This window comes from Gadus morhua, chromosome 8, assembly GCF_902167405.1.
Source record: "Gadus morhua chromosome 8, gadMor3.0, whole genome shotgun sequence".
Taxonomy (NCBI): domain Eukaryota; kingdom Metazoa; phylum Chordata; class Actinopteri; order Gadiformes; family Gadidae; genus Gadus; species Gadus morhua.
Genome location: NC_044055.1, coordinates 8,636,300 through 8,647,865, shown reverse-complemented (window position 1 = coordinate 8,647,865; position 11,566 = coordinate 8,636,300). Strand labels below are relative to the sequence as shown.

Genomic DNA, 11,566 nt, shown 5'->3' with positions numbered 1-11,566 from the left:
TCTATTGCAATATTACAAAAGTTTTACAAAAGTAGGTGGTGGGAATGTAAAACCACCTCATCAATCTTATGGGAGCTGTTCAAGTAAACTCCCAGAAGTCATACCAAGTAAAAATAAAGATAATGAATGAATTTAATATTCTTAATAGCCATAATTATGTGTCCTTAGTTATCTTTTATTAGTTATGCAGAATATATTTAAATCCACCTAACAGTGCCAGTGAAGTGCAGCCGATTTAAAATTTGAAAAAGGAAGTTGTACTTTATTTTATTCTGAAAATAAATAATTGAATTGTATCCTTCATGAAACTGCAGGATCCATGTCTCATCAGAGTATCCTCAATGTGATTTTAAAATAAATAGATTTGTATTAAATTATATATAAGTAACAGTCTTCCAAACAAATCTTACATTTTTCCTACATGAAAATGTATGAATGAAGGAGCAACTACGTTTGTAATAAAAAGATTGGACATTCAATAGCGCTCGAGGGATATGATAGCTTTATGACTTTAAAGCTAGATCCCGCCCCCGAACCTGCTGTGATATTATTGATTCCAGTCCGTCTGGGCCCATGCAGACTTGTTGCTGAGCAGCAGCCTTCAGGGTACTCCACATCCAGATGTCTAAAAGCTATAAAAGCAAGTCAGTTCCCTCCTTCAAAATATAACCTGTTAATCCTCCCTAGAAATTGTTTCACTGCAACTGTCATTCCCCAAAAGTTAGTTTTAATTTATGGTTTGTTAATTGTGAGAGGTTTGGAGAGGCGGGTATTTACACAGTCAATATTTATTTAATGCATTACCGCCTTCAGCCCTGACTTCCCCACTTTGGTTTATTCTCTGAGTGCTATTTACAGTAGCAGGCCAGCCTCTTGTCCTCGTGCACACTCAGAGAGTGAACCCTGGACCCTTACATGCATCATGAGGTTCCCCCCAGCTTCTCCTTTGTAATTACTATCATTATGCAACCTTATGCTACTTACTGTCTATTTACTGTTGGTGCTCAGGAACATTGTAATCCTGACTTGGGAGTTTGAAAAAGAACCTAGGTGATGAAGGATACTTAATATATATTTGGCCAGACTTAGTGGAGTCAATGTTATTCCCAGGTCTAATTTGGTCTGATTGGTTGATTGCCATTCACAGGTTTAATCGTCCATGGTCAAGAAGCAGAAGTGAGGGCTCCATATTCAAAAGGGAATATTCATGGCTTTCAATCGACCGAATCCCTTTCTGCTCTTGATGCCATGGGTAACACGCAGTGGGTTTCCATAGCGACAATCAAAATAGGGACTAATGATGGAGAGGAGAATCACGCAGCCGTACCATCAGGACCTACTCCCCTGTCTGTGTGCAGTCTAGAATAATGCATTGTGAATCGAATAGGTGTGTGCGTATGCATGTAAGTTTGTGTCTGTGTATGTGTGTCTGCTTGTGTGTGCGTGTGTTTGTGCACGTGCGTGCATGCGTGCTGCTTACAATGATAAACTATGGTATGGCAGGAGGACAATGGCATCATCTCACAGGACGGTTAGCGGCAGCATTGTTTACTGCTGCTGAGACATCCATCCGAAGTCTTTGGCTGCGTGAGTCAATAGAAGAGGTTTGCCCCCCAGATGTGAATGTCAATCTAACTATCAACACACGCACACACACAAAAACGATGGTTACGTATGTAACTACGGTTCTATGAATCCTGGATGACCGCCAGAGGCGGTGCTTCAAGTACTGAATGATCCATCTCGCACATGCGCAGGTCGAGTGTTAATGCCAACATAGTCACCTGTGACCCCTGATGAGCTCCGGACAGCCTATATCTTCCGGTGACATCAGAGGATCTGTTCCTGCAGAATCTTCTCGTGAGTACACAAGGATTCTGAGTGACAGGGCGCTCTGGCGGTCATCCAGGATTCATAGAACCGTAGTTCTTAACCATAACCATTGTTCATTTCATCCTTACTGACCGGTGCTTCAAGCACTGGATGACTCATACCAACAAGGTCACGAGGAACTCCAACACATACCTCATTGAGAGGGAACAGCAGAGCAACAGGACCACGGCCAACGGACGGGGAGTGGCAACGTTCACCAGGTAAAACCTGGAAGAGGTACGTGGTGATTTCCATGATGCTGCATCACAGATGTCTTCCAGGGGCACACCCCGCAGGGCAGCCGATGATGTTGAGACAGCCCTGGTAGAGTGGCACCTGACCCCGTATTGCAGGGGCTGACCACCTCCTTGATATGCATGGGTGATGACGTCCACAACCCAATGAGACGATCGCTGCTTGGAGAGAGCACAGCCCCTCCTAGGACAACCATAGCAGAGGCAGAGCTGGTCCGACCGTCTAATACCTGCGGTCGCAGCTACGTACGCTCTCCAAGTCCGCACAGGATACAGCAGTTTTAACCTGTCCTCCCCTTCCGGGGGGATAAATTGTGCCAGGCGGTCAGGTCAGTTGAGGTTCGACGATGACAACCTTCGGGGGAAAAGCTGGATTCGGCCACAGGGTAACCCCTGAGCATCTATGTTCCACCTCAGACATGAGTCACAGACAGAGCATGAAGCTCCCCGACGCGCTTCGCTGACGCGATGGCAAGGAGAAAGGCAGTTTTAGTAGAGAAAAAAATCTGTGGCCCCCCACTGTGTCATCATCCACCTGAGCATGTCTTGAGGAGATGGCTGCCACGTATACCCTCAGAGTAGCTGGGGACCGGCCACCATCCAGGAGAGACTGGAGGAACACCAAAATCGTTGGAACTGAACAAGTCACAGGGTCCTCAGCCCTGTCTGAACACCATGCCGTAAACAGCTGCCACCTATTCTCATACTGCGCCCGGGTAGAAGGCGCCCTGGCGTTCAGTATGGTATTGCAAACATTGTCTGAGCACTCCGTCAGCAGCGGGTTGGGCCCTGCAGCGGCCAGACCCATAGCTGCAGGCAACGAGGGTCGGGATGCCAGATCTGGCCCTGTAACTGAGACAGGAGATCCTTCCTGTCGGCAAGGCGCTATGGTGAACTGCTGCAGAGCCTGCCCAGCAGTGGAAACCATGTTCTCCCTGGCCAGAAGGGGGCTACCAACAGCAGTCTGTGAACCTGCTGGAGGACCCTCTCTAGTGTCTGAGAAATCAGAGGGATTGGTGGAAAAGCATAGAGGAGACCCTCTGGCCAATCGTGGGTGAGAGCATCCTGGCACAGAGGGCTGCTCTCCTCTGCCCAGGAGAACCAGAGGGGGCAATGGGTCGACTCCCCTATGGCAAAGAGATCCACCTCTGCCCTGCCGAAGACGTCCCAGATGTTGAGAACCACCTCCGGATGAAGCCACCACTCCCCGGGCGGCGGCTTGCAACCGGAGAGTAAGTTTCTAGCCTGATTCTGTACCACAGGCAAAACAGGAGGTCCCGGGATGCCTGCAACAGCCGCGCAGACCTGGTGCCTCCCTGGTAGTTTATGTGAGAGACGGCCGAGACATTGTCCGACCGCACAAGCACATGCCGGCCTCCCAGGAAGGGAAGAAATAACTGCAATGCCCTGTGCACAACCCGCAGCTCCGGAACATTGATATGCTCTGAGCAGACCCGAGCAGGCCACAGCCCCTGAGCTGTCAGGTTCTGCCACACAGCACCCCACCCCGAGAGGGAGGCATCTGTTGTGAAGGTTTTCCAACGGGATGCAATGGAACCCATGGGCATGCACTGGAGAAGAAACGATCTGTCCCTCCACGGAGCCAGAGCAAGAAGGCAACAGCGTGACACCTTGAGTCCCCTGTGCCGGTGCCCCCTGACATCCAGACGAAAGCCGTGCAGCCACCTCTGGAGGGGACGCAGCGACAACAGTCCTAGAGGAACCACAGTAGCAGCAGCCTTCAGTTCCCCTAGGGGTGGCAAAAACTCCACAGAATGCAACAGCCTGCCGTCCCGAAAAAGGAGAAGGACGCGGAGGATGTCGTCCACCCGCTGTGGCGACGGACAGTTGCGGCCTTTGGAGGGCGAGCAGCTCACGGCTCTGACAAAACGTTGCAAGGTCACCAGCACTGAACGATCAAAATAATAATAGCCACTTACAGTGGCGTAACTATCGGTAAGCAGGGTATGCGGGCGCGTAAGGGCCCGGGCCAATCAGGGGCCCCCAAAAAAAATAAAAAAAAATAAAATAAAATTGCTCCATACCCCCCCCCCCACCCCCCCCGTCAACAATCGCTCCGAACCCCCCCCCCCCCCCCCCCCCCCCCCCCCCCCTCAACAATCACTCCGAACCCCCCCCCCCCCCCCCCGTTAACAATCGCAACGAAGCCCCCCGGGGGGGGGGGGGGCCCGCCTTGAACATCCTGCATACGGGCCCGTCGTTGCCTTGTTACGCCACTGGCCACTTAGCTTTAGCTAGCGCGGGGATACATAGATACCTACGAAAGCAAGAAGATGAAAAGGAACAGATCCTCTGATGACACTGGAAGATATACGCTGTCCGGAGCTCATCAGGGGTCACAGGTGACTTTGTTGGCATTAACACTCGACCTGCGCATGCGCGAGATGGATCTTTCAGTGCTTGAAGCACCGCCTCTGGCGTTCAGTAAGGATGAAATAGAACACACACAGATGCAAAGGCTCTCCCCTCTCTCAGTCTCTACCAAGTTGTAGTCATTTCCAAAAAGCAGGATATTTACACCCATAATTTCTATGGAGAATGCACCTGTGCACATCGATGACGTCAACACATGTATGGAGCGTATCACGTTGCTATGGAGACACCTTTGGGCTTGGTTTCTTTACTATTCATTTCATTCTTTCACACCATCTCCTAGACTTCACTCTATACAAAAAAGTATATTCTCCAACAACCATCCATTTCCCTTTAACAAAAATAATCAAACGCATTTGTCTGTTTTTCTGTTCTGTTTTTTTACTCACTTGCCAACCATCTTAGTTTGTGAGGTCCTCTGCTTTGCATTTTACTGGTGAAGATAGTAAGGCATTCAAACCTTATATTGTAATTATATTTATGGAAATAATGCACTTTTATGTTGGTTAGTTATAACCCTTATAAGCCGAGTATGTTAAAACATAAATTGCATTAGCTGAGGAAAAGTGTTTGTTTTTCATGACTGAATTTCTGAAATGAACAGTCAACAGATCTGTATCGAGGTATTTTACTTAGCCCGCTTCAGATGTCATGATGAACATGTAAAGATCTGGAATCAAACATGTTAAGAAGTGTCAGACTGGTAGGCACTTGAACGCATATGCACAAGAGAATGACACCAGCCCCACAACATCTGTCCACCGTGGGTTTCTAAGCAACACGGCATTTAAAAGACAACGCACCTAATCATCCCATTTGTTTTTCAAGTAGGAGTAAAAAATTTGACAGTAGTCGTTTACGGCGTGGTTGTGTGCGATTAACACACATTGTTCCACAATGGAGGAAAGTTACGGTTGGTTCTGGTTACTGCATGCTGAATACATCATCACCCATGCAATTAGAAGACTTTCTCCCAAAATATACGTTACACATTCAACACACAGCAGCCTGTGATGGGTGAATATGAGTGAGAATGAGAGACGTGTTGGATGTGCCGGACGAGTCCTCTCCAGGGAGACCTCTGGTACTCATTAGTGGAGCAGAATGAGGCCCGACTCTGCTACACACACTGGTCACTCAAGGTTTCCGGGCGCGCGCGCCCTCAAGGTGCGTAGCAGCGGCGCCAACAAAGACAGGGAGGATTGTTCTCGATCTCCTGCTTGACGAATATCTTCTTGATGTTTCACATTTAACCGGGTTTTCATACGATAAAATACCCTATATTTTTATGAGGACGTGCTGTTGCATTCGACTTAATGTGTTAACTTTTCCCATTTACGAAGCAACTGGTTGAAAAAAAAAAAAGGCGCAGGTAAGACTTCTTTATTCACGATTTTACCGTATTTTCGTGAGATGGATCTGTGCGCTGTTGTGTTTGAAAACATCGCTAATATAAATTCAAATACTAAGCTATGTCATTTTCCTCCCGTGTAGTTTTGTAGAGCGCGCGCGTGTGCTCCAGACGTGTCCCACCGCCCGAGTCACACCTCGCACCCCTTTCACCAACGGCACCATGGACACCGACGTCGTGCACATCTTCAAAGAGGACAGGTGTCGCTCGGCGTCCGGCCGCCCCGAGGAGTGCGGGTCCGACTTAACTTGGCAGCCCGACCTCTCGGACGAGATGTTGTTCAACTATACGGCCAACGAGACGTGGGACGGCGAGCCGGACTTCATGTCCCCCATCATCACCATCATAGCCGCGGTGTACTCCATAGTGTTCGTGGTGGGCTTGGTGGGCAACTGCCTGGTGATGTATGTCATCATTAGGTGAGTTGGTTTTATATATTTATAGATGTTATGTTAGCCCTATATAGTTACAACCAACATATATATATATATATATATATATATATATATATATATATATATATATATATATATATATATATATATATACTGTATATAAAACATTTTACATGTTATTATATTATATATATATATATTTGGATTTTATATAATATATATAACATATATATATATATATTATATAATATATAACATATATATTTACATATATATACATATATATGTTATATAGGTTACATAGTATACATAGGGCAGACATATACATGTGAGCAAAAGAGATTCTCTGCAACTGACAAAGGCTGCAGCCAGTCGTTCTCTCCTCTCATTTGATGGGAGGCATCACTCACCCAAGCCTGTGCTTGCATGTGTGCACACCACGTGTGTGTGCATGTGCATGCTCGCATGCACACACACATGGGATGTGTGGGACCACCTGTGTTATCCCTCCTGCAAGGGATCTCCATGCATGTATAGACCCCCTAATTGGCGACCATTATCTCGACATGTCGTTCCCTCCTCCCTGCTATGCCTCTTCATGTTTAATGCCTTCAAGTCTCTGCTCAGTGTAGAAGGGTAGATAGATTAGACACACATATCCAGAGACATACGGTCGCCAGACTAGTGAGGTAGAAGAGAAGAGAAGAAGAAGAGACGAGCCTTAAGGCGGTACATTGTTACCTAGGTGTATTAAGTCCCCTGTTTAAAACCACATCAAAGGTGTCGATCGGGAGCTCAACACATTTGGGAGCTGCGGTTCACAGCTCTACCCTGCCCCCCCCCCCCCCCCACACACACACACACACACACAGATACACCAAGATGAAGACGGCCACAAACATCTACATCTTCAACCTGGCGGTGGCCGACGCACTGGTCACCACCACCATGCCCTTCCAGATCACCGACTACCTGCTGCACTCCTGGCCCTTCGGCCGCGTGCTCTGCAAGGTGTTCATCTCCATCGACTACTACAACATGTTCACCAGCATCCTCACGCTCACCATGATGAGCGTGGACCGCTACGTGGCCGTGTGCCACCCCGTCAAGGCGCTGGACTTCCGCACGCCCCTCAAGGCCAAGCTCATCAACGTGGCCATCTGGGCGCTGTCCTCCGCCGCCGGCATCCCCGCCATGATCCTGGGGAGCACGCAGACCCATAATGGTAAGCCCCGCCCCTTCCCCACCCCCCTCCTCACCCGGCCGAGTCATCGGCTCAACTCATTGGTTGTTTAACAAAACAAATGCAATCGCTTTGTTGAGTGCCGTAGTGCTCTGATTGGTCAGAAATTAAGCGGTAGCTATCAAGAATATATATTGGCTTCCGCAGACGCAGTCAAAATGATATTTAGACGGCGTATTGTACTCAGTACAATGAAGTCATGAACACAACCTTACATCTAGCCAGTAGCCACCTTTAAATACCACATGATGAACTGCTGCAATCCAACTGCTGCACTGTTTTATGCGTATGTTAGTGTAATGTACTCGAGATGTCTCTTATAATTCCATAAGCACATTTACGAACCTGGAAAGTAGAATCGTAAACCTAACATGATGTATAGTAGGATATATCTGCAAGGATTTGCATTGTCTCACTTTCAAAGGTGTGTGTTGAGAGCAAATGTCAAAAATCTTTGCGGGTGTTTGAAAAGATGGTGTGAAAGCATTGTCTGTGAAAAGGCTAGAGTGAAAAGGTGTGACATTCTAAAGAAGAATCCGAATCTGACTTTCTCTGAGCATTTACAAACACAGGGGACAGGTAGATGTTTGTAAAACTCCCTTCTTTTAAGGGTTGGAAGATGTTAATAGCCGAACAGGTGGTGAATGCTAACAAGAAAGAGCAGTTTTTCCTGAGTTTGTGTTGGCTGCACCACAGGTGTGCAGCCTCACCAAGCCCCAGAATCATATTGTTCTGACTCAGGGCAGGTGAGACTGCCTCAACCAGCGATCAACCACACACACTCCGCAATGTGAGAAAGCGAATTTTGGTTTGGTTGATCAATATCTCGGTTATTCGTAGAAGTCAGGGTGCTTGGAAACTCATAATCAACTTTAAAGATGCAGTGATCTTTGTACTGTACTGTTGGGTACGTCCATAGCGACTTACTTATAGTGCCTCATTAGTCGGGAAACACGTCCAAATCGGTGTTGGCCAACAATCTAAAGTCGGGTGTTGTCATTGTTTGGGGCAGTGTGTAGGCATCTTATCCCAGCGAGTGCAGAAACAGGTTTTAATCCACGTCCCTTCCGACCCACCACAGGCAGCACGGAGTGTGCCCTTCAGTTCCCCGAGCCCTACTCCTACTGGGACACCCTGATGAAGGTGTGCGTGTTCGTGTTCGCCTTCGTGGTGCCACTGGTGGTCATCAGCGTCTGCTACACGCTGATGCTGCGGCGGCTGAAGAGCGTGCGCATGCTGTCGGGCTCGCGCGAGAAGGACCGAAACCTGCGCCGCATCTCGCGGCTGGTGCTGGTGGTGGTGGCGGTGTTCGTGGTGTGCTGGACCCCCATCCACATCTTCATCCTGGTCAAGGTGCTGGTGCCCTCCGTGCCCGAGACCACGGCGGTGATGGCGGCCTACTTCTTCTGCGTGGTGCTGGGCTACACCAACAGCAGCCTCAACCCCATCCTCTACGCCTTCCTGGACGAGAACTTCAAGAGGTGCTTCAGGGACTTCTGCTGCGTGCCCGGAGCCTGGGGCCTGGGGGGGGGCCGGGACGGGTTCAACGGCGGCAGCGGGGGCAGCGGCCGCGTCCGCAGCACGCTCAGAGAGCACTCCTGCCCCGCCGGTAACCGTGGCGACAGGAGGCAGGGGCGTCCCGTATGACTAGCTGTGGAGATGTCCGTCACCCGTGACCAACAGGGGGAGGACTTCTCGAATGACACGGGCATGACGCAGACCACCGCAGTCTGACCACTAGAGGGCTAATGGGGGTCAGACCACCGCAGTCTGACCACTAGGGGGCTAATGGGGGTCAGACCACCCAGTCTGACCACTAGGGGGCTAATGGGGGTCAGACCACCCAGTCTGACCACTAGGGGGCTAATGGGGGTCAGACCACCCAGTCTGACGGGGCTAATGGCGGTCAGACCACCCAGTCTGACCACTAGAGGGCTAATGGGGGTCAGACCACCGCAGTCTGACCACTAGGGGGCTAATGGGGGTCAGACCACCGCAGTCTGACCACTAGGGGGCTAATGGGGGTCAGACCACCCAGTCTGACCACTAGGGGGCTAATGGGGGTCAGACCACCGCAGTCTGACCACTAGGGGGCTGCTGGGGGTTTCTTTGCTTCTAATTCGTCGTCCGCAGACCTGCAATGAAGCAAAGGGTTCTTGAGTTCCTAAGGTGCCCTGCAGGACGTTAAGCCCCTTGTCCAACGACCTGGCACCGCCCCTGATGCTAGTAGAATGTAGCTACTCATCATACTCAGCGTGTGATGTTCTATGACATGATTTTTAAGATCGTATTTATTTTAAGTATTTATTCATTCATTTATTCAACTCCAACAAAGGTTTTAATGGGATGAATACTGCTTGCATACGTATACTGTATATATCACTTTAATCTAGCCTTCAACTGCTCTATAAGTGTAGGAAGAACGGCAGGGCAGCGACGCAGAACCCTCTAGCATTTAAAACCATGTGGGGAATACAGCATCTCCCCCATCAAACATAGTTCTTATCTACCGACATCCATTTCCATCTGCTGAATGATGACAAACAATTGAGAATCCAATGTGATATTGATGTTTAACTATACAAATAAAGATGTTTAACTAATATTAAAAAGTTTGGGATTTTCAAAATTCGATAGAGGGTCTCTGAGGCAGTGTTGAACAAGATAACTGTTAATCCTGGCCAACGTTTGTTGTAATGTGTTTTTCAATTTAAATATTTCTGCTGTAAAAATTTATATTCGTCAGCTGTGGTGACAGTTGTAGGTACAGTACAGGTACAGTTTGATGAATATATACAGTTATGGTTGGGTTTCATAACAAGTATTTTCCCATTTTCCCATGGAAAAAGTAGAACATGATTTAATGGCTTCTTGTAATGTGAAATGTTAAGAATAGGGTTGTGTTCATTCATTTAGAATACCATTCAAAACATATTGTTATCTCTTTAAAAAAAGAATATTGGTGAAGCTGTTAAATATGAAGGCCTTGTGTTGTGTGCCTTATCCTTATAGAATATCATTGTGTTTTCATAATGTTATCAACATTATGTTATTATTGTAATATAAATATGATGTCAAGAAATATGTTTGCAAAAATTGGTATCATTGTGCATAAAAAACCTACCATATCTAAAAAAGACAAACGTGTTGGGGATGTGAGTGTGACATTCAATCATGCGTGCAAATAGCGCAACTGCAAAGCTTTGGTGGCTTGTTACTTCAACCCTTATCCATCACAAAAGAAGAAGGACAACACTCTTCTTCATCACTGTCTTAGTACATTCCGTCCTTTCCTGTCTGCATCCATTGTACTTTTCACTGCTTTACTCTTGTACTGTAACATGTGGGCTGAGATGCACTCAATAAAAAGTCATTTAAAACCTTACTGGGAAAAAGACGCTGGTATGGGTAATAAATATTGATGACCCGCCATGGGGAATGCAGATTGCACCATTCACAATACAAGGCCGCCCCTCACCTGCAGCCACCTACAACCTACAGCCTTAAATTAGCTTGTGTTTGATCAGGCCCAGCCTTGGCTGAAGGCCGTGGGTCTCTCCCTCTTGGTACAGAGAGGGAGTGTTTCCATGGTGAAACACAATGGCTGGAGCCAGAAGCCCATGGAGCTTGGAGGCCAGGGAGGAAGAGGAGACTTGTGTCAGTGGCCTTGTAACAGAATGTTTATTAGCATTAGCCTCTCAGACTTTATAGAAGGATTTTTGAGCATTCATTGCAGCCCGTCCTCCCCATAATTGGGTTGTGGCAGCAGCGGTTGTCCACTTGTTTATGCAGTGGTGCTGTAGCCGGAGGCAGTATTTTTTTCTGCGTCTGTGTGTGTGTGTGTGTGTGTGTGTGTGTGTGTGTGTGTGTGTGTGTGTGTGTGTGTGTGTGTGTGTGTGTGTGTGTGTGTGTGTGTGTGTGTGTGTGTGTGTGTGTGTGTGTGTGTGTGTGTGTGTGTGTGTGTGTGTGTGTGTGTGTGGTCGGGTATTTTGGGCGT

At 47.9% G+C, this 11,566-nt stretch overlaps 1 protein-coding gene across 1 annotated transcript; it reads left to right on the top strand.

The window, feature by feature from the left end:
• Positions 1-6,022: 6,022 nt before the first annotated feature.
• Positions 6,023-10,944, top strand: oprk1 (opioid receptor, kappa 1). Its single transcript, XM_030364777.1, has 3 exons — positions 6,023-6,350; positions 7,199-7,551; positions 8,651-10,944. Exons 1-3 carry the CDS (start codon positions 6,094-6,096, stop codon positions 9,214-9,216), a joined length of 1,176 nt encoding a protein of 391 aa, XP_030220637.1. The 5' UTR covers positions 6,023-6,093; the 3' UTR covers positions 9,217-10,944.
• The last annotated feature ends 622 nt before the right edge of the window (positions 10,945-11,566 follow it).

Bases quoted from the DNA above. Each gene is read 5' to 3' on its own strand.
- oprk1 (XM_030364777.1), top strand. From the start codon at position 6,094: ATGGACACCGACGTCGTGCACATCTTCAAAGAGGACAGGTGTCGCTCG. The intron at 6,351-7,198 runs GTGAGTTGGTTT...ACACACACACAG, and splicing joins GTGATGTATGTCATCATTAG to ATACACCAAGATGAAGACGG. The intron at 7,552-8,650 runs GTAAGCCCCGCC...GACCCACCACAG, and splicing joins GAGCACGCAGACCCATAATG to GCAGCACGGAGTGTGCCCTT.